Source organism: Equus asinus, chromosome 1 (genome assembly GCF_041296235.1).
Source record: "Equus asinus isolate D_3611 breed Donkey chromosome 1, EquAss-T2T_v2, whole genome shotgun sequence".
NCBI classification, from domain to species: Eukaryota; Metazoa; Chordata; class Mammalia; order Perissodactyla; family Equidae; genus Equus; species Equus asinus.
The window spans coordinates 131,779,357-131,800,502 of NC_091790.1; the positions used below are offsets into that span (position 1 = coordinate 131,779,357).

Below are 21,146 nucleotides of genomic sequence, written 5' to 3' on the forward strand. Positions count from 1 at the left end.
ATCTTATTGGTATCATTCTTCAAGGGCAATTAAATATTTATTATTTTATTCTAATTTTCAGGTAAAGAAGATACTCCCTCATTACTTGGTCTCTGTGGGTCTCTAACATCAGTGGCAAGTTACAAATCTCTAACAAGTCTAAAATCTAATGACTACCTTGCAAGTCCTACAACAGAGATGACAAGTCCGGGCCTAACTCCATCCTGAAAAATTTTATGTTTTTACATTGCAAATGTTCGCCTTACGTAATTTTGCTGGGAAAACCTTTCGAATTTCATATTGTTCTAGCACATGTCTAGAATTCTGTTGCTTATATTAGAGAATTCAATCTACTCCATGTAAACTTCTGAGTTAAAAAAATGATCCTGCCATTTTTCATTGTATTTGTCACTGAGAAAGTTTAAAAATGTATAGGCTTAAATAATGTACAACTGAAATTTCATAATGTTATAAACTCTTATGACCTCAATAAAAACAAAAGAACAGGCTTAAAAAGCTTTCAAACATCCTCTAAATTAATAATTCACTGCAAATTGTACATATTTATTATTCAGCTGATTTTCATATATTTAGAGGTATCATAATTGCCAGAGACTTAGTTCAAGGTTTTATTCCAGAGACGTAAGCTAAGTATTTTCTTTCTCTCTTTTATTCAGTGATTAAATTTTATAAAAATGATTTATTAATTTTAATTTCTTCCTAGGTTCCAATGTTTAAATGCCTGTTTTAATATGAGGAGAAGGCTCTCAGCTGCAGTTTCATGGCGGCTTATTCTGTTTCTTTAACAGTTATAATTTGATATCAACTTAACATTCCACTTAACATTTTACACATTTTGTAGGAATGTGCCTTTAGGCAGTTACTAAATTTGTTAAGGTCATAGGGAAAGTATTTTACAGTATTTTAGGCCATTTAAGTAAAATGAATAAATTCCTTATCTTTTTTCCCCCAAGATTTTCTTAAAAGGTTATCAATTAAAAAATAAGAGCAAATATGCGTCAAAAGTTGGAAACATTTAAAAAGTAGAACAGATGTTGAAACAGTATTTCATCAGGTTCAATTAAAGATTTGAGAAGCTTTTAAATAAGCATCAGCAGGATAATCACCATATTGAACAATATGTCTGACATACAGTGCTGTTTTTCTCTCCCTGTTGTGCAACAATGAATTGTCTTGAATGTTTTACAGTTTCTATCAGTAATCATGCCATAATCTCATTTTAAAATTGATGCTAAAAATCCGTACACTTCTACAGGTAAAAAATTAGTTTTCTGTGTAAAAAAAGCTATGAGCTGTATACATTTCGTCCCTAAAAATTCCACCATATTGAAAGAGAAAATATGTGAAGTATATTTTCTATAATAATATGAGGAAAACAGGATCAATTGTGCCAAAGAAGTTTTATATATTGTTTACATGAAGAGGCTACAATACTTATTGGGGACTTCATATGCTATTTTTGTTTATAAATAAAACAAACATTACATTCAAACTTAGGAGCTTTCACATGTAGGAAGACTGTTCCTCCTAAAGTAATTTACTGAGAGGAGGCAAGAAACACTGAATTTATCACGTTCATTCTTTGTATTAGAAATGCAGGAGTATGGTGGTTCTCTGCAATTTTTAGAGCTTTACTCTCATAATTTGGAATTTAAGATAATAAATAATAACAAGGCTAGACATAACTTGGAATTTAAGATAATAAATAGTAACAAGACATGCAAATAAACCCTGTCACTTCAGGGACAAAGGAGGCCTGGAGGCCCTTAAAATAAGTTATCTTAGCTGTACCAGAACATACTCAGAGCTTTATCCTTTAGCTTAAGGCTTTAGTACTCATAGAAATGCAAATATTCTTGAGAAATGGTACCATGAATCTACTCTTAATTCTGTATACCTTATTGTGAGGTATCAAAAGCAATTTTTAACCAGCATGCGGGATGGAAGGAAGGTATAAAATGAGGACACTGGAAACCTTGGGAGGAGGGAGTGAGAAATGGTTAATGAGGGGAACTGCAAACATTTTCAGCTGGCCATAAGCACTACTGCTGCTTTCCTAAGAACTATCAGAATGGTTAAATGCTTTACCATTCCTGGTCCACTCTCAACTAACATTATGCTTCCATAGTTTAAAAAAATATCATTGTTAAATTTTTTCCATACATTTTTTTTTTTTAAGATTTTATTTTTCCTTTTTCTCCCAAAGCCCCCTGATACATAGTTGTGTATTTTTAGTTCTGGGTCCTTCTAGTTGTGGTATGTGGGACGCCACCTCAGCATGGCCTGATGAGCAGTGCCATGTCTGGGCCCAGAATTCAAACCGGCAAAACCCTGGGCCACTGAAGCAGAGTGCATGAACTTAACCACTCGGCCATGGGGCCAGCCCCCTCCATACATTTTTATAATAAATATAGAAAGGAAATTCAAGATTCTGTAACTGATAAAATTTTTCAGATTTGTCTGATGTATATGGTAACTTGTCCATCTTAACATGCTGCTAAATGCAGATTCAAACATGACATCTGAGAATCAAGACTTTTCCTCCTTTCTTGGAGCTCTTGGTATAAAATTCATCTCCTAATGTGAATTCAGGTTTCTACACAGTTCATCTCACACTAGTTATAGAGGTAATTAATGTTTGCATGAGGAAACAATGTATGTCTCAGTCTTTAATTTTAGCTGGTAGTGTCTATTGTTCACACACTCTCCCCAAAATAGAATGCTGAATGCTATGCTAATATTTCCACATGTGTTTTGTTGCCTTGATGTACTATACTTGTTGCATGTATATTAAACATTTTGTACCATGCATTAGTGGTCTTACTTTTTCCTTGACAAAAAGTTACTTGATTCAAGTTGTACACTGAACTGTTGTTTCAACAAATGTGATAAATGTATATTACTTAACGCTTAAGATAGTAACATGAAAATGGTTTTGAAGAAATCCTTATTTCAACTCATATCAGATTACATTTTTTTTGTTTGAGGAAGATTAGCTCGGAGCTAACATCTGTTGCCAAGCTTCCTCTTTATTTGCTTGGCGAAGATTAGTCCTGAGCTAACATCTGTGCCAGTCTTCCTCTATTTTCTATGTGGGTCACCACCACAGCATGGCTTGGCAAGTGGTGTAGGTCCATGCCTGGGATCCAAACTGGTGAACCCAGACCACCGAAGCGTGGCACACAGAACTTTAACCACTCGGGCCTGGCCCCAAATACTTTTTATTTTTTAAAAACATAACATTTTAGAATATACAACATTTGTTGAAGTGGTACAGTACAGTAGTGGTTCTGGCAGTGTTGCTGATTTAATTATATAATAGCTATATTTGTTTCTCACCTATAAAATGGAAACATCATCATCTTCTCAGAACCTCTGTGATGGCATCAGGATGATGTCAGCGTTAAATGAAATCATACATATAAGTTCCTAAAAGGTAAATGCTAATGCAAGCTGCAATTGTGATTGACAGAAGCCTTAAAAATGAAAATAAACTGAGTCAGTTTTTATTTATTTTTAAAATATTTACATACAAGTTTTCAAGTGGTTAAAAATGTCTCAAATTGATAACTTCTGGAAATGCTTTGTTAAAGTTCCTATCATTAAGCAAAATATCCAGTTTTGATAAACTAATACACTGGATTACCTCTGAAATGTCACATGACTGCTTTGAACATCAGCGCTCTTAAATTTGTTTTAATTAGTTCACTCTGCTCTTCTCTAAGGAAAGCAGCTTCTATTTATCTTTAGCATATGTTCTTAAAAACTGGTAGGAAGCGGAAGATAAAATTATATTAATGTCACTATAGTACCTTTTAAAAGCATGTTTTAGTCCAAACCAAAACTTTTATATTGTTTTTAAATAGGTTATCTTATTAAGTCCTATTTTCCATACTGCCAATTATTTTTCTAAAACACAACTAAAACCAAAGTTTCACTACACAACAGTTGGCCTAACTACATGTAACACTTTCTGGTATTTTCTGTTCTATGATGTGCTAAAGTATGCTATTCTATTTTCTTTTGTTGAAAAACAAAAACTCCAACTCTACAATTATTAGAGATGTGCCAAAAATACTTCCTTGGTTTCCTGTTTCCTTGTTGTTCCTCCTTTGGCACACAAGGCCTCTGACTACATTTCCAATCTGATCTCCTATCACATTGCTATGTATACCTTTTGCTCAAGCCACTGGGACTAAATTCCACTGCCTGATTAAGACTCCCATCTTCAGGTGTGCTGAACTGGATCAGCTGCCCTAATCTCAGAAGCATTTCCTAACTACTCCTCCTTTGCCCCTAGGCTGAGTGGACAATTCCTCACCTTTCCCGTTACTCCCTATGCATTCTTCTATCAATCATAGCTCTGAAACCTCCTTGAGGCCAGTGAGAGTATCTGAAACGTCTTCTTGTCTCTAGTACGTTTTATACTGCCTACCACATAAAAGGTCTCACTAAGTGTTAAATGATAGAGTAAAATATAAGCACAGGAATTTATTTAGAAAGTTTGTTTTGGAAAAAAATTCAAAAGTGACACACTATTTCTCACATCCCTAGAATTTGCACCCCAGAAAAAGAGAGGTAAGAATTTAAAGGAGTCATATGGTTAAATAAAAATAATGAATAGTTTTCCTAGAAAAATTTATCTTAACTCCATGTCTACTTCTTTAAAACATCAAATGTGTATTGTACAAAAGGTAGCAAACGTAATATTTGAATAAAACATTTCTTCTTAAAAACTTTACACATGAGAAATTAAATGTGTATGTTAGAAAAATTTAACATTAACAGAAGGAAACCATTTCCTTTAAGAAACATTTCCAAGAACACGATTTCTGACCAAACCCTTTTTGGTTGCTACTATTTATTTTTTAATTTAACAATAATATTAATACTTCTTTACCACTTAAGTATAGAGAAAGCTTCAACTCAGCCTTCTTTTCATCCAGATACACTGCATGTAATTTGTGTTTGAAAAACTACTGGGAAGTTAGATTTCTTTATTTTAGTCATAAATAAGAATTTTCCACAAGTGCAGCAGTACTGGGGAGCAGGAGGGATAGAAATTTCCCTTCTGTTATTTATAAGTGATATTAGGTTGAAATATTGTGACTGCTTTTTGAGAGCATGGTTCTAAATCTAAATTTTTCTGCCTTTTTCTAACAATCAGTTATCAAAAAGAAGCATAGCAGAACCAAGGTAAATTTAAATTTAATATTGTTAAACAGTGTTCAAGATAAACTTTCCTCTATATTTTATGTATATATACACACAGTACAGCATTAACAATTATTTTATATGAAAATATTTAGCTAGAAGCACAGTGATAATTTTATCAAAGTATAAAATATTTTAATGAACATAGTTAAATATATTTTCATGGATATCTATGTTGCAAATTTAAGGTAAATCAACACAGGATAAACTAAACACAAAAGGTTACATATAAACCTTATATAGTTTATTTCTGGTGACACATATAAACACTTTGCTACTATAATACAAAACACATCAATTTCTCTACCCACACTAGAGAAGATTTGTCACCTAAATATATTACTCTATTTTAGGGGGAAAAAGGCTTCACATCTTCATAAAATACACATAGCCTGCAATAAAGTGCTTTTCCTAACAAGATATAGATCCTGAGAAAATCAAATATAAAAAAAGAATATCATTTCTTGTCCTGCCATCATATCCTTTTTATTTCATTCCTACAGCCATAAGCTAAATTACCTATCTGTTGGTCTACAGTGACTGAAAGCTTTTTCTTTAAGGAAACTGCTGCCTGTTTAGCCTCTTGGTCTAGCGTGCTAACGTGAGATGAGAACTCCACCAACAGTGATACTTGAATTACCAGGCGGCTGAGACCAGAGGGCCTTCCTATGCTGAAACACTATTTTCACTAGTCTGAAAACAATGTGGTTGTCCACTGCGTACCCAAGTTTGACTAAAGTGAACATTTAATACAATAAGTAAAAACTCCCTCTCTCCTCTTGCAGAAACAGCAGATAATACAGGGTTTTTAGTCATCAAAAATAGCAGCATCTACATCAGACAAATGATTTTTTGGTTCATAAAGATAAAACAGACATACCTTTGATCGGAGAAATCCTAATACATGTGAGACCTTAAAATATGGGTTTAAAAAAAAAACTATGCATTTGAATTAAAGAAAACTAATAGGTAATATTTGATAAATGTGAATAATGTTATTTAAAGACTGCCTTCTATTATCCACTTTGCTGAAACAACTTAAATATTTATGTACACGATTTAAATGTGTATGAGACTTGGGCATTTTTCCTGTAGATTCTGTACATCACTCAGCACACAATTCAAAACGTTCTGATGGATCTGACATACTCCCACACTGAGATTAACTTACACTGAAACCCACAGTATCAAACTCTCAGAGATTACTGCTTTAAGTGCTAAGGAATAATTTTTCTTTTCTTTATAAGAAAGCTCAATGGTTGTGATTTCTGAAGTATTAGGATAAAAGTTAAGACACCAAAATTTACTTTAAAATTAGGACTGTGATTTAGAAGTAAAGTAGAAATTGCTATTCAAATTATATGAAAGAAAGATGCAAAATTATTGTAAGATAATGGTGAAAAAAGTTCTTGCCTAAGAGTCTCCAACTTATTTCGCTGTGGCTGTTATTTCAAGTTGAAACAGCATTACTAGTTTTGCTGTCTTCGAGCATTTTGTTTCTGGAAAAAAGCTTTTCCAAATTCATAGGTACTGATCATAACAGCACAAGCAGGAGCAATTTTAATTAAACGGGGAATTAGGCCTGAAAGAAAATAGAAAAAAAAAATCAGAACAAATTTTACTTTATTTTAAAAACTGTAATTTATTTGGTTTCATTCTGATAATGATCAAATTAAATGAAGTGATGTATCAAATACTGTGCCATAAACTGGTGTCAAAGAACAAGCCAAACTGCTCACTCACAACCTCCTCATTTTAATTCCATGTTAATTCATACAGAAATTTTATCTTATTGATAGTAAATTTGTATTATTTAACATTTCTTAAGTTATAGCAAAGATATTTAGGAGGAAATAGTAAACATGGAATGTTTTCAATCATTTTCTGCTGAAATTTAATTTAGGAAGGTGACAGATTTAAAAGTAAAAGTAATCATTTTATTCAATGATTTGGTAAAGCAAATATTTTTACCTGTAAATAATCCAGAAAATCCACTCTCAGCAACAATGTTCTTCATTATAGCCCAGGTTGACATACGCAAAGGCATAGAAACTAAATGTTAAAGAAATGATACTATTATAAATTACCACTTAATAATTTCAAATACACATAAAATAGTGTTTATGGCCTTTGGAGGTATATGATTCATTATAAGAACAGATCTTTTTACCTAAAGAGCTATTTTAAATCTTCTTTTTAATAGTTGGATTCATTAAAAAGAAAAATTAGACAAAAGCTGTAACTTTAAAGGTATATAAGACTGGATGCCTCTCCTGAATTGATGATGTTTGTTTATTAAGCTTGGTGGCAGGTATCCTTTATACTTTTTTCTGCAACTTAAAAATCTTTCATTATGAAAATTTTTTTTTTCTTTTTTTTTGAGGAAGATTAGCCCTGAGCTAACTACTGCCAATGCTCCTCTTTTTGCTGAGGAAGACCGGCCCTGAGCTAACATCCGTGCGCATCTTGCTCTACTTCATATGTGGGATGCCTACCACAGTATGGCTTTTGCCAAGCGGTGCCATGTCCACACCTGGGATCCAAACCGGCGAACCCCAGGCTGCCAAGAAGCAGAGCGTGTGAACTTAACCGCTGCGCCACCAGGCTGGCCCCTCATTATGAAATTTTTAAATTTAGAATTTTTTAAATAGAAATCTTCATGAGATTCCCAAAGCCATAGAGGGGCCTTGATAACCATTTTTCCTTAAATTTTTATTGCACACAATAAAAAAAAAGAATCTTTCCTTCCTAAAAAGAGGTTCTGAGGAAAATAGCCCATTCTCCCTAGTGTAGTCCTGCATTATTAAAATCTTTCTGAACAGATATACCTGTCTTGAAATAAATTAGATCAGTCCAGTCTCCTCCAAAGGGCAGATTTATCCTTTAACTAACATCTCACTTATTTGCAACCACTGAAATATCTGGGACACAGTAAAAAACAGATTGATATATTTTTTAACAACAGGAAGAACAGACATCACTGAAACTCAAACATAAAGCTTAGGAATGAGCTGTTCATATACAAGTTCACTTACCTTTCTTTTACACAATGATTCTAGGCAGCTGGCTTAGCCCACAGACTACTAAGTAAGAAAGTCTGCCAAGAAGCAGGAATACTTAGTAATGAACATGTGAACACTGACAGCTGACATGCAGAAGATTTCAAAGTCCAGGTGTGAGCCAGCTGGATAATGGGCAAACACTCCTATATGACCCTCACCAGCTGCTAAGAGCTGCATTATAAAACTACAGTAATCAATGTGAACTCTGAGTCACTAAGAAAGATTAAGTAGTATTAAGCATGCCCTGGAAAAAAGGGAAAGATTAGAGAAAGATATCCTTCAAAAATAGCTTTTTAGAATTTTACTACTTAAAGGAGTGGAGCTCATTACCTCAAGTTTCATTTATGTAAAATATCAGATTGACTATAAGGATAAGTGAGGTCTTGTGATTTAAGAAGCTATACTATCAATATAAATAGTATAGGTATAAATATAACTAGCAACCCAACAGAGAGGACATTTTAAAACCAAGAACAAAGTATTTATGAATGTAGTTTAACTTTCTAAAGAAAGTTAATGACAAAACTTTATACTAAAAATTAGCTACTTTTACTTCATGTTTAAATTATTTTATTTAAATGTCGGAAACAACTGGTGAAAGAAAGGAGGCCAAATAGCCATCTATTTCTACTCTTGTAGAACTCAAGCCCCCACTGGTCTCGATTTTAACAGCAGGGTGAAATTAACGTAAATGAATTGGCAGAGTGAGTTATCCACTGAAGGCACCACGGCAGCGCTCCAACGGAGCATCGGAAGTATCTCTTGCCTAAAGTTCCAACATTAAACAGCTATTCCTACGTGTGATGAGCAACCTCTTACACTGTAAGGAAACACTGATTATTAAATATTTCAAGCACAGACAACAATAAGATAAACACTTATTTAATGACCATGCAAATTTATCCTAATGTGCTTCTGTTGGAATATACAGACAAAGGGAGCAGAATGGAAGTTCTTAAAGAGCCCATACTCTAGTGGAGGAGCATGTTAGGATATAGTAAGTGCCACATCCTGTAACAGAGGTAACTTGCCTCATTTATGAATGTATCGTTTGTATTTAATTTTTGAAAATTTAACCTCTGGTTCCAGGTTTTTAAACCTGGCTCAGATCCACCTGTTTTCCACAGGTTAAACTTCTTTTTTTCTGAACATTTTTATTTAAAATACTTCAAAAGAAATTTAAAAATCATTTAAAAAAATGGTTGTACGGGGCAACAGAAATTAAAAAATGGTTATATATTTTATAGAGTAGGCACTCACTCAGCAGTCAAGTAACGGATGAAGGGTGGGAGAAGTGGTCTAAGGGCACTGATGTCAAAGATCATATTCTTGCACGGAACTGACCATCATTCCACATGTAACACTTCATATTTTCTTTTTTGCTTAGAGATAAGGGATTGGTATAGCTGAGCTATGGAATGGAGGAAGCCACTTCTAAAGGGAGCTGATTTACTTCTTTGATGGGGATAAATAATATATAATAAAAATAAACATTTTGGGCTGTTTATCACTCAAATGAGAAGTGCAGTTTGCAGTAGAAACATATCTTGCTAAATATAATTGGTTCATACCTGAAACAGAGTAACAGGTAAAAGTGACCAAAGATAAGCATGGGAAATTAAGACCTAAGGTTTATTTAAGGTTTCTCCTTTTGGGTTTAAATGGAGAAACATTAATTACAAAAAAAAGCAGTGATAGTTAAAGAGTTTAGTGAATGAAGATGCCTCCCTGGTGCCAGTCTCAACGAGCATGGACAATCACAGTCACCTAGGGAACATTTTCAAAATACACAAGCTTGGGCCCCACCTTAGATCTACTAAATGAAGCCCACTGGGGGTGGTGCCCAGCTTCAGGTGTAGTGAAAACACACCCTAGGTGACTCCAGAGATTATTTACCTAGGTTAAGTGGCTCTCAAACTTCAGTGTGCATCAGGATCTACCTGTAGAGACTGATTCCCATCTTCTCCCTCTTTGTTACCATGACCAGGAATATTATGATCACCACCACCACTTCACTGCCATAGTCATCAGTCATTTAAGATAAAGTGCACCTAAGAGAATATTCCCAGTATATTAAATAGTTCACTTGACAGAGGAAACAGGACTTCTGACGAGTTGGAAGGAAGAATGAAACAAAGTAATTTTGAACTATCAAGGGAGAACAGATAGGGCTTAGGCAGCTAGAAGGCTCACACCTAAAACAGGGAAGTGGAAGACCCCTGATAAACTTTGACTGCCTCCCAGGTTTTAGTTAGTTTCTAATAGTAGAAGGGAGTACAACTTTGGTAAGTCAAGGACAAAGCTGTCCCCGATATTCATCAGATTCATTTTCAGAGGTCTGTAATCAATGTTTCTTTCAACATTAGAAAACTTATTTTACTTTGTATGCAAAATGTTACTCTGGTGGGTTAGAACAATTTACATTATAATAGGCTTATTACAAGGCTTACATGACACAACTTTGTAATGGATAATTTCCAATGGGTCTGTTACATTTTCTATAGATAATAAATAATTAGAAGGGATCTAGTGGAAGCAACTAAGAGTACACTTCTGTTCTAAAAGAAATTACAAGTTATAAAGAAGTAAAAATAGATGAGATAGAAAAACACATCAAAAGAAGGGAAGCTAAAAAATAAACAGTGAAAAAAACATAAAATGTTTACGCAGACTAATGAAACAAAACACATCAAGAGAAAAAGGTTTCCCAGTAATTTCCTATCCTTCACTGTGATCTCTCTAGATCTATTTGAAAGAATACTTACATAATTTAATCTTCTACATAGCAGGCATGAGACAACTGATGGCAGACAAAATACATAGATGTTTAAGATGTCTTAAAGTTTTTGTTTGGGTTAGAGTATTTTTTTCTGGGTATTCCATTCGAAATGTACATTAGTTTCAGTTAAAGAGTAAGGCAGCAGAGGGGAAAAAAACTTGTATTCCCTATTTTAGATATTCCTCACTTAGTATCTGGAAAGAAAAACAAAAATTTTCATGGCATCTGGAAAATGTTTTAAATTAATTAAACTTACTTTTATGACTTTCATGTATCCAAAGTTGTGTCTGCTTTTGTGTTTTTACCACATCAAATGGCAAAGTTGCAACAGCTGCCAACTAACAAAAAGTAAAATTGATTAACTTAAATCTCCTTTAAAATTTTTCTTAAAATATTTTTACATTCTTCTAATTAGCACATTACTTAATACGGATAATAATGGAAATCATAACTAAACTGAAACTCAAAATAAAACCAGATATATTTAAAGACAAGCTTCTATTAAAGAAAATAGAGACATGTCTTATGTGTTTCTTGCAGAATTCCAGAGTAAGTAAATAGTGTCAGAAAAGTTCCCCTACTTTCCTGAGCTTACACACAACTACTAGGGGCAGAGTCAGAGTTCCAACCAGACCTCTCTGACTCCAAAACCAGTCTTTGCAATTCTAATGTTTCTATGTGTTCCAGTATTACTTTACTACACATGAAGGTATAATGCATATTTTAAAGCAGAAATTCTCAAGTATCTAGTAAGCATTTAAAATTTTCCAACAAATGTTTTAGAAATAAATAGAATAAAAAATTAAATTTAAAAAAAGAAAATGGACTTTGAACTTTTAAGTTCTATATATCTTTTCTTTGTGGGTTTCAACATATTTATCAAATATAGTTACAATAGTTCACAAATCACATTTTAAAAACCTTAACTCAAAATGAATCAACTTAAAGACCATTTTCATAATGCCCCAATTAAACAGTAAGGTTTTTAAAAAGAATAATTAAATTCCCTTAAGAATGTGTCCTAATATTTGATACAACAACGATGCAAAGTAAAAACCTGGTCTCTATTTTCTGCTTCCCAACTCACATTTGGCCAATATGCTCATAAAATGTCCCTTAAAATCACTTATATTTTATTTCACCTTGGCAATGTTAATTTAAGTTCTTAAAATGAAATCAGTTTCAAAGATCTAAGGGCAGATCTCCACAATCTAGCATGCAGTAGCAAAAGGTGACAACAATGTTATACAAGCCTCTGACACTTTCTAAAATGATAGGGTTTAGGATATTCTGTTTTCTGACAGAATGCCTGGACACTGTCACACTGATGTGCTTTTTCTGTTGCAGAGACAAATTTTTATTTGAAAACAGCTAAAAGGCAGCAAAATTTTCTAGATCATTAAAAAAAATTTAAATAAATTTTCTGTGTTAAGCAGAAGTAGCAAAATAGAGAACTTTCCTTCATATTACTGGAAAGCTGATACAACATCCTGAAGCCATTATTCACCTTTTTTTTTTTTTTTTTGGTATTAAGCAGTTATTTGTAAGTATGGAATTAGTTCTGTACTTCCAACTATTATTAATTTCTAAATATAAATAGTCCTTGTTTTTCTTCATGCTGGACTAAGATATAAATTAAATACAATTAGGTTACATTTAATCCCCTCACAAATAAGAGGAATAATAAAAAGATATTGTAACTATTTAAATTGCTAAAAAAGTAATTGCACTTTTGCCTCAATAGGTTTATTACCCACTAGGCTTAATCTGGCAAATCTCAGACCTAGGAATACTCATATTTAGGTTTTGAACTCAATCACAGTGGCTTCTTAGCCTAGGTTTTCTGATACAATTATTCTAGTATTTTTCTGTGGATCTCCGTCACTTCACTATGCTCCTTCACTCTTGTTTTCATTTGGTTCCAGTATGTCAGCAGCTTACTCTAAGTCATCATAAATTCATTTTATAAGTATGTGGGCATGAGAAAACTCTTTGTGGCCAAGATCATAGTGGTATGAATCTGCATAAAGGAAGTCCACTACACAACTTTTCATCATGTGGGTGAGTGGGAAAAGGTGAACTCTCTACTACCCAAAAATAGTCATTGGAGATTCCTCTCTTCTAACTGTAATTCTTGTTAAAATTCTTTTAAGAAGTACTCGGCCAAAATGTTCCCAAAAAAATAGGAATTAGCAGCAGAGGATGAAATTACTCCTATTCAATCCGATTATACATATGAGACGATACTCCATGAAATGTTACCTAACCAGATCTACTGACATTTAATGAACAGATTGCCAAATATTTTGTAAATAATAAAGGACTATTTAAATTATTATCATTATCATAACTGTACTGATCTAACAAATCCAAAAGTTTTTCAGAAAAATATAATAATGTACTTGCAGTATAATAAAAACATAGACATAAAGTGAATTTTAAATTACTTTAATGGCTAATAATTTATTTCCTCAAAATAGGATAGTAAATACTTAGAAAATTTTTAAAGCAGTGCAGCCCAAAAGTCCTATCTCAAGAGACATGAAATGCTATATATTTTTTTCTGTTTTAATAAGACAATTCTTGTTATTCTAGAATATAAACAACAAACGAATAAACTTACAGAACCAGACAATGCCCCTGAAGTAAAGTTGATCATAAATGTTGGTTCATACAAACCAGATTTCACACAAAACCATTTCTTTAAAACTTCATAGTTATACCAGTACATTGCTAAAAAACAGAATGAAATGAACACATATTTAGAAATGGCATGTGGACTTTAAAGAAAATACTTATGAGGTTATATATTAGGAAAAGAGAAATTCTAACCTTGGCATTCCCTGCTTTCTGCTTAGACACACACTGTATTGTTAGTGCCATCCAGTCAAATCTGACTCCCAATGACCCTGTATACAGCAGAGTGGAACCATACCCGGTCTTTTTGCTCAATCCTCTCATCTTCTGGCGCTACATCAGACAATGCTCTCTGCTGCTGTTCATGGGGTTTTCATGGCCTATTTTTTTGGAAGTGGGTGACCAGGTCCTTCTTCCTAGTCTGTCTTAGTCTGGAAGCTCCAGGAAATCTGTCCACCATGCGTGACCCTGCTGGTATTTGAAATACCAGTAGCATAGCTTTCAACGTCACAGCAACATGCAGCCACCAGTGTGACAACCAACAGATGGGTGCTGTGGTCCCCTAACTGAGAAACGAACCTGGGCCGTGACAGTCAAAGCACTGAATCTTAATCACTAGACCACCAGGGTTGGTTAAGACACATACTAGGTGAGATTTAAAAAAAAAAAAAAAAGAACCAATTTCTAAATAATATTACAGCAGTCTTACAAACAAACAAATAAAAGTACATATCAGCAAAGTAGGACTTTAACTCCAAAACCTGACAAGGACACTAAGGAAAAGTACAGGCCAATTTCATTCATGAACATAGGTGTAAAACTCCTAAAAAAATAAAATAATGGTAAGACATTGAAGCCAGAAGTATTTCATGAGAGAGTATACATTATAACTAAAGCATGTTATCCAAGGGATGCAAAAGTAGTAAATAAAAACGCTTTACATGCCATATACCACATTAAGAGAACAATGAAATCATCTAAAAATGATGGAAAAGCATTTCATAAAATTCCACACACTTTCATTTAAAGCAAACAAAGAAATTTCTTGGAAACTTAGGGATAAAAGAGAACTTCTTTAATTTGATAAAGGATATGCATCAAGAACCTAGAGCAAAAATAATCATTAATGGTGAAACAACAGAACTACTTCCTCTAGAATGAGGAAAATGATAGAGATACAACATTATCATTGCTACTATTCCAAACTGTAGTAGGCAGCACAGTAAGATAGAAAAAAAAATAAAAGCTACAATGATTAAAAATGAAGAAACAAAGTAGTCATAATTTATAAATTATTGTCTACATAGAACTCAAAAGACAGGCAAATTAGAATTTATAGTAGAGTTCTAAAAGTAGCTGAATGTAACCTAAAATTAATTGCAACACTGCACCAGCTGCAAATATTTAGAAAACTTTTTTATTAATAGAGCTTTTAAAATAGCTACCAAAAGTTGGGGGTGAGCGGGTATACCTACAAATAAATCTCAAGAAAAAACTGTTGTATATAACCTTTATGAAGAAAATTTTAAATCTCTACTAAAACACTTTAAAGAAGAGTTAAATGACAAAGAGATATGATATTCCTAGGGGAAAAAAATAAGGTAGCATCAAGATTTTTTATAATGCACTAGTAATTTAGACAATACTGTGGTATTAGCACAGGGTCAGACAAAGTGTGCAGTGAAATAGACCCATGTATATATGACATTTGCTGTGACATGCGAATCCCTGGAGCAAGTAGAATTATTCCATGAGTGATGCTGGTACAACTATCTGTCCATGTGAGAGGAAAATAAAACTCAATACTTATTTCAGTCCATAACCCCACATCAATTATGGGTAAATGAATGGCCAATGAAACAGTGCCCAACCTCATTAATAATCAGGGAATGTAAGTTAAAAGTGAGATACCACTTTAATTTACTAGAAAAACAAAAATTAAGAACTTTGACAATAAAAGTGCTGGTGAGGGTATGAAATGAAGCAGAAGGAAGCTGGTAGGTGTGTAGATCTGCACAATCACTTTAGAAAAGAGTTTGATATCACCTAATAAAATTTAAAATATATATATTTATATGAACTAGCAAATCGAACACTGGAGAAATTCTTGTACATGTAAACCAAGAGATTATTAAAAAATGTTCACAGCAGCATTGTTTACTTTTTAATTCACACATAAACAAGAGTAAAAATGAAGAAAACAGTTACACATAAAAAGAAGAATGAGGGCCGGCCCGGTGGCGCAGCAGTTAAGTTCACACGTTCTGCTTCTCAGCGCCCCAGGGTTCACCAGTTCGGATCCCGGGTGCGGACATGGCACCGCTTGGCACGCCATGCTGTGGTAGGCGTCCCACGTATAAAGTAGAGGGCCAGTCTTCCTCAGCAAAAAGAGGAGGACTGGCAGCAGATGTTACCTCAGGGCTAATCTTCCTCAAAAAAAAAATAACCAGTGAAGATGAATATATGCGGTTTCATGATTTAAAAAACTGCAATGTTCTAGCTCATATTTTGAAGTGGTGACTTCACAGGTATTCATTTTATTAGTATACTTCATAATTTATATCTATATTACTTTTTATCAAATATTATATAATAAAAAATGAAAAATAATAGGCCTAGGAATCTATGATGTTTCTAAACAGCATAACTGAACATAAAAGGTTGAAGAAAAATACTAACGGAAAGGGAAAGATGCATAGAGAGGTGAATGAGAGAGCCCAAGAAAAGGATTAACTCAAAGGGAACAAGAAAAAAAGAGGAAGATTAATACGAGGTCTCAGTAATTATTTCTTTCAGGTCTTAAATGGAACCTTCTGTGATCCACAAGAGAAGTACTACTGAAGTATTCACATTTCACAAGTTACTTGTTAGTTGTGTACTTTTCATGATGTTCTCCCTTTTCATAGTTCAATGATTAGCACAATCTCCTATTTGATTTATAACAGTCTTTTACAGGACACTCATTTAATGGGAGAGAATTTCATCTTTAATAATTGAAAAATGTAGGAGTCAATATAATTCACAGGTGGTTTTAAATGTACTTTATAATATTTTGATTTATAGTAGTTTATTTACCTTACTATTATGATTTATTTAGAATAATGTTAAAGGTAGTTTGCATTATCTAAATATGAATACAATATTTACCACTTAATGTTTAAAAATAAATCAAACACAAGGAGAAAAGAACACCAGGCTTGAATTAGAAACTATTCATTCAATAAAGGCTCATGAAGATTCGGAGAGCCCAACACTGAACTAGGAGTTTGTGGTCACTAAAGAAGATAACTTACCTTTAGCTTTGAAGGGTTTGAAATTTAGTTGATTTAAAAGTAACATATAAATAATACAAAGCTACTTAAAATTTAGAATTTAGTAGTCAGGTAAATCCTACCTGAGAATGGTACATCTCTAAGAACAGTAGGAGCCCAGCCCCTCCAAAGGGAAATCCAACCATCTTCAGATACTTTCTTGCTGACAAATCGATGCAGTTCCTTGTAAGAAAACTTCTTAGATTGCATCTTGGTTCTAATCAGTTCTAATGGACTTATCACAGTTACTGCACCAACTAATACAAACAGGCAAATATAACAAAAACAAAGCCATGTACTATGCTTACACACGTGCAAAAATTAATATGTCATGCATTTTTATATTTCAAACATTTATTCTGAAATGTCTGAAAACCTTAAAATCAAATACCTACTCATGCCAACATATCAATGCAGATGTTTTTCTTGGTAAAGGTATTTCTCAAAAGTCTGTTTTCATATACCTTACTTCTTCTGGTTGCAAGTCTTTTACAAGCAGTTCCAGATATACTATACGTCAACTAGGTCTACCATAAAACCTCTCTCCCACTGCACAGAGAAAAATGTCTTTCTGCATAGAGGCAAATTCCCTTCGGATTAAACTGAATCTCAAAGTCTATAAGAAAAATGACTCAGGACTTTGGCATCAATCTGATATCCTAAAATCTAAAGCCTAAAATCTCAAATCTCTAAGATTCAGCTGATCCCATCTCATTCTGACAGCAATCGTCCGACCATATGGCCTAGAGAGTACAGATATTAACAAATTAGTACACACTACAATGCAAAATATATCTTGCACCAATACTCTATATTTCATACAAATTCTCCATGAATGTCAAAATTTTAAAAGGAGCTTTAAATAGAAATGAAAATGAAAATATAGTAAATTTATTACTTACACCTAGCCACAATTCCAGCAATAATTGGTATGTAGCTTTCATTTTCTTCTAACTTAGATTTGAGAAGAGCAGTTAATTGATCATAGCAGGTAAAATAAATAACTGTGGCAGGAACTGCCATCACTCTGTTAGAAATATACAAACAAAAAAACGTGTACAGAACTATCAAAAGGTTTAAACACATTCTTAAATATAAGCTAAAATACATATTTTGTATAAGTTGAAAACTACAAATCAGTCCATGAGAGCCATTTTCTTTTACTTTAAAAAATTATTAGTGTTTAACTTAGTAGGCAACAAAAAGATGTAAAGTAGATATCTGCCCTCCAGAAGTTTACATTCTAATTGTAAAGATAAGTTACAGAGCACTAGCTCAGGTCATAAATAGGATAAGACAATGAGGACACTTCTCTATCTCCTTGACTTGTTTTATCTGTTTCTGGTCTCTCAAATCTTCCTTCCCAATTACATTTACCATAACATGAAAATCCTTGAAGTAAAAAGTACAAGAGCAACTGTAAAATTCTTCTGAACTACGGACCATATATCATACCTGCTTATAACTGGAAATAAATTACAATTAATATCGCTGAAATTATATATACTAGTTTTGAGGAAATTTCAGTGCCACACTCTTTCAAATGAAAATATCAAAAGGAAATTATTAATTAAACACAAAGTTGCAGGCATTATCATGTCATAAATATTAATACAACAAGAAACCAGTCTATGTTTATGGTCTAACTACAGGACATTCACAGACCATACTCTGGAATGCCTAACATTCTATTGTGAAGTTTAAAGATGAGAATTTAGGAATAGGATTGAGTGATAGTCTTGAATCTTCCACTAACTTTACAACTTTAAAATATATGCCTTGAAGTTGACTAATTTGCTTCATAAGAAGACAAATTAGAAAGAAACAAGGCAGAGAAAGGAAAGGTATTTGTTGAGATTTTTAGATTCAGCCTTACCAGTTTACCATATTAATTCATATAACTGCTAGGTAGTAGAAAATTAAATGTATCCAGTAAAGGGAAAATATATGTAAAACAGTATCTCTAATTATTTTAGTAAAATAAATGAAAAGTCAAATGAACACCAAATTCTTAACTTCTAAACAGAAAAAAACCCATAATGCTTGTGCACCAAAATCTTAACACAGCAGGGCTGGTTGCTCAAATCTTCTCTGTCTTTAGGAGGGCCTATTTACACGCTTGACCTCTGGCCAACTCCAAGGAGTTTAGCCCTTAGAATATTCCCTATAGTAAGGTTTTCTGCATGTCTGGAGCACTAAACCAACTTGTCTAGGTTTATTTGTACAAATGACGTGATTTTTTGGTAAATATCTGCTTTCCTTTTGGGGGTTTTGAGTTTTGGTAATCACTACTGGTCATGAAGACAGAATGTGCCTACGTCATCAAACACTGATAAAAGCCCTAGAGTCTGAAATTGAAGTGTGTTCTAAAGCAGAAACACTTTGCACATGCCACTGTAGGTTAAGGCTGGAAGAATAAGCATGTCTTATGTGATGCCATGAAGGAGGACTCTCGTGAAGCCTATGCCTAGTCAACTTCTGTTGTGTCTTTTTCCCTTACTGATTCCGCTTTGTATCTTTTTGCTTTAACAGACCACAGACATGAGTATAACATTCTTCAGGTCTGTGAGTCCTTCCAGCAAATCATGAAATGTGTGAGTCGTCGTGAAACTCACAAAACAATGCTTTAGAAAAAGAAAAAGTTCTAATATTAAAAATTTTGTCCAACCATGCTGATTATAAGGCAAAACAAAACAACCACCATCTTTTAGTAAGAAAAATATTAAATTTCAACTTACAAGGTAGGGGGAAGGCCACTCCACAGGGATTTAACACCCTCATTTCGAATGATTTTCAAAAAGGCATCCTAAAATAATAGAAAAAAGTTGTCAAAATATATACTGGAACATGATATACAAAAAATTTATAGTGATAATCAATCATTGGATTCTTTCAAGCATTTATTTCTAACATTTGAGCTTCTCAGACTTATATATGTTCATTCTTTTTTTTAAAAAAAGGAATTTTCCTCAACTTTCAAACACAAGTAAAGCATTTTTGGATGATACTTTCTGCTTACAGAATAAAATCTGTATTACACAGTTTTGGACTGTTCTACTTATGACTTAGAAACCAAGTTTTTCAAAGATTATTATAAAAAGGCAGTGGAATAATGGCAGAGAATTGGTTAGATTAACTTTCCTGACCAATTATGAAATCTGAGGGAATATTATTTAAACCCAGTATTTGAAATCTCTGGAGAGGAATCAAAAGCAGGCAGAAACTAGAGCAAGGTCTGCTGTTAAAAGACAAACTCCAATGAGTAAGCTTTGCAAGTTTCCAGCTTTCTGCCTGTGGCAGTGGCAAAGAACAGCACATCTACTTGCTTGAAATGGCAAACACAGAGTTCAGGCTAGCAGAATTATCAGAAAGGGAAGAAATTTTGGACAAAGGGCATAAAGTCTAAGATTTGCAAACAAAATCACCCACAAGACTCCACTAAATTATGCAATCCCAGGGGAAGACATCAGGGTCCTGGCCAAAAAAAAAAAGCAGCAGCTGAAGGCTGAGTGGAAATTTCAGCTGCAGCCCACCAGAGGAGAGCCTGAGTTTGGAGTTTGAATCTATCCAAAATTAACTGCCTTCTAGAACAAAACTGACTCTTCAGAAGAATATAAAAGATCCCGAGTCTTTATAATGTATCATGCATAATGTACACTATCCAACCTAGATTCACTAGACATAAAAACAAGAAAATGAGGTCACACTCAAAGAAAAAGTAGTCAACAGAAACCAACACTGAGATGATTTAGATGATGCTATTAGCAGACAAGAACTCTAAAGCAGCTATTACAAATATGCTCAAGAGCTTAAAAGATGATATATGAATAATGAAAGAACAAATTTGGAATTTCAGCAAGAAAACAGTTACTATAAAAAACAGCCAAATGAAAATTCTATACCTGAAATGAAGAATTCACTAAGTGGGCTTAACAGCAGAATGGAGACAGCAGAGAAAGAGTCACTGAACTTGAAGATAGACATTATTCAATCTGAAGAAGGGAGAGAAAAAGAATCAAGAAAAATGAACAGAGGCTCAGAGACCTGAGGGGAAATATCAAATGGTATAACATAGGTTTACTTGGAGTCAAAGAGGAAAGGAAACTGAATGGGACAGGAAATTACCTGATGAAATGATGGCAA

General features: G+C 33.5%; 2 protein-coding genes across 18 annotated transcripts in view; one reads left to right on the forward strand and one right to left on the reverse strand.

The window, feature by feature from the left end:
• RUNDC3B (RUN domain containing 3B) overlaps nucleotides 1-2,810 on the forward strand; it is a 144,117-nt gene extending 141,307 nt beyond the window's left edge. For all 6 annotated transcript variants that reach the window (XM_044767829.2, XM_044767846.2, XM_044767838.2 and 3 more), the window contains one exon: nucleotides 62-2,810. In XM_044767829.2, coding sequence (XP_044623764.1) covers nucleotides 62-207 — 146 coding nt within the window. In that variant the 3' untranslated portion in view covers nucleotides 208-2,810. The remainder of the gene's footprint in view (nucleotides 1-61) is intronic.
• The window catches only part of SLC25A40 (solute carrier family 25 member 40), a 73,042-nt gene that overhangs the window by 14,134 nt on the left and 37,762 nt on the right, over nucleotides 1-21,146 (reverse strand). For 7 of the 12 annotated variants that reach the window (XM_044767892.2, XM_044767906.2, XM_070507812.1 and 4 more), the window contains 7 exons: nucleotides 19,742-19,809; nucleotides 17,906-18,030; nucleotides 17,087-17,260; nucleotides 13,679-13,788; nucleotides 11,312-11,393; nucleotides 7,186-7,266; nucleotides 5,437-6,796 (listed from right to left, as the gene is read on the reverse strand). In XM_044767892.2, the coding sequence (XP_044623827.1) occupies nucleotides 6,684-6,796; nucleotides 7,186-7,266; nucleotides 11,312-11,393; nucleotides 13,679-13,788; nucleotides 17,087-17,260; nucleotides 17,906-18,030; nucleotides 19,742-19,809 (753 nt within the window). In that variant the 3' untranslated portion in view covers nucleotides 5,437-6,683. Of the gene's footprint in view, nucleotides 1-3,339; nucleotides 3,477-5,436; nucleotides 6,797-7,185; nucleotides 7,267-11,311; nucleotides 11,394-13,678; nucleotides 13,789-17,086; nucleotides 17,261-17,905; nucleotides 18,031-19,741; nucleotides 19,810-21,146 lie in introns of those variants that run through there. The other 5 variants (XR_006526218.2, XR_011502821.1, XR_006526219.2 and 2 more) reach the window with 4 other exon arrangements.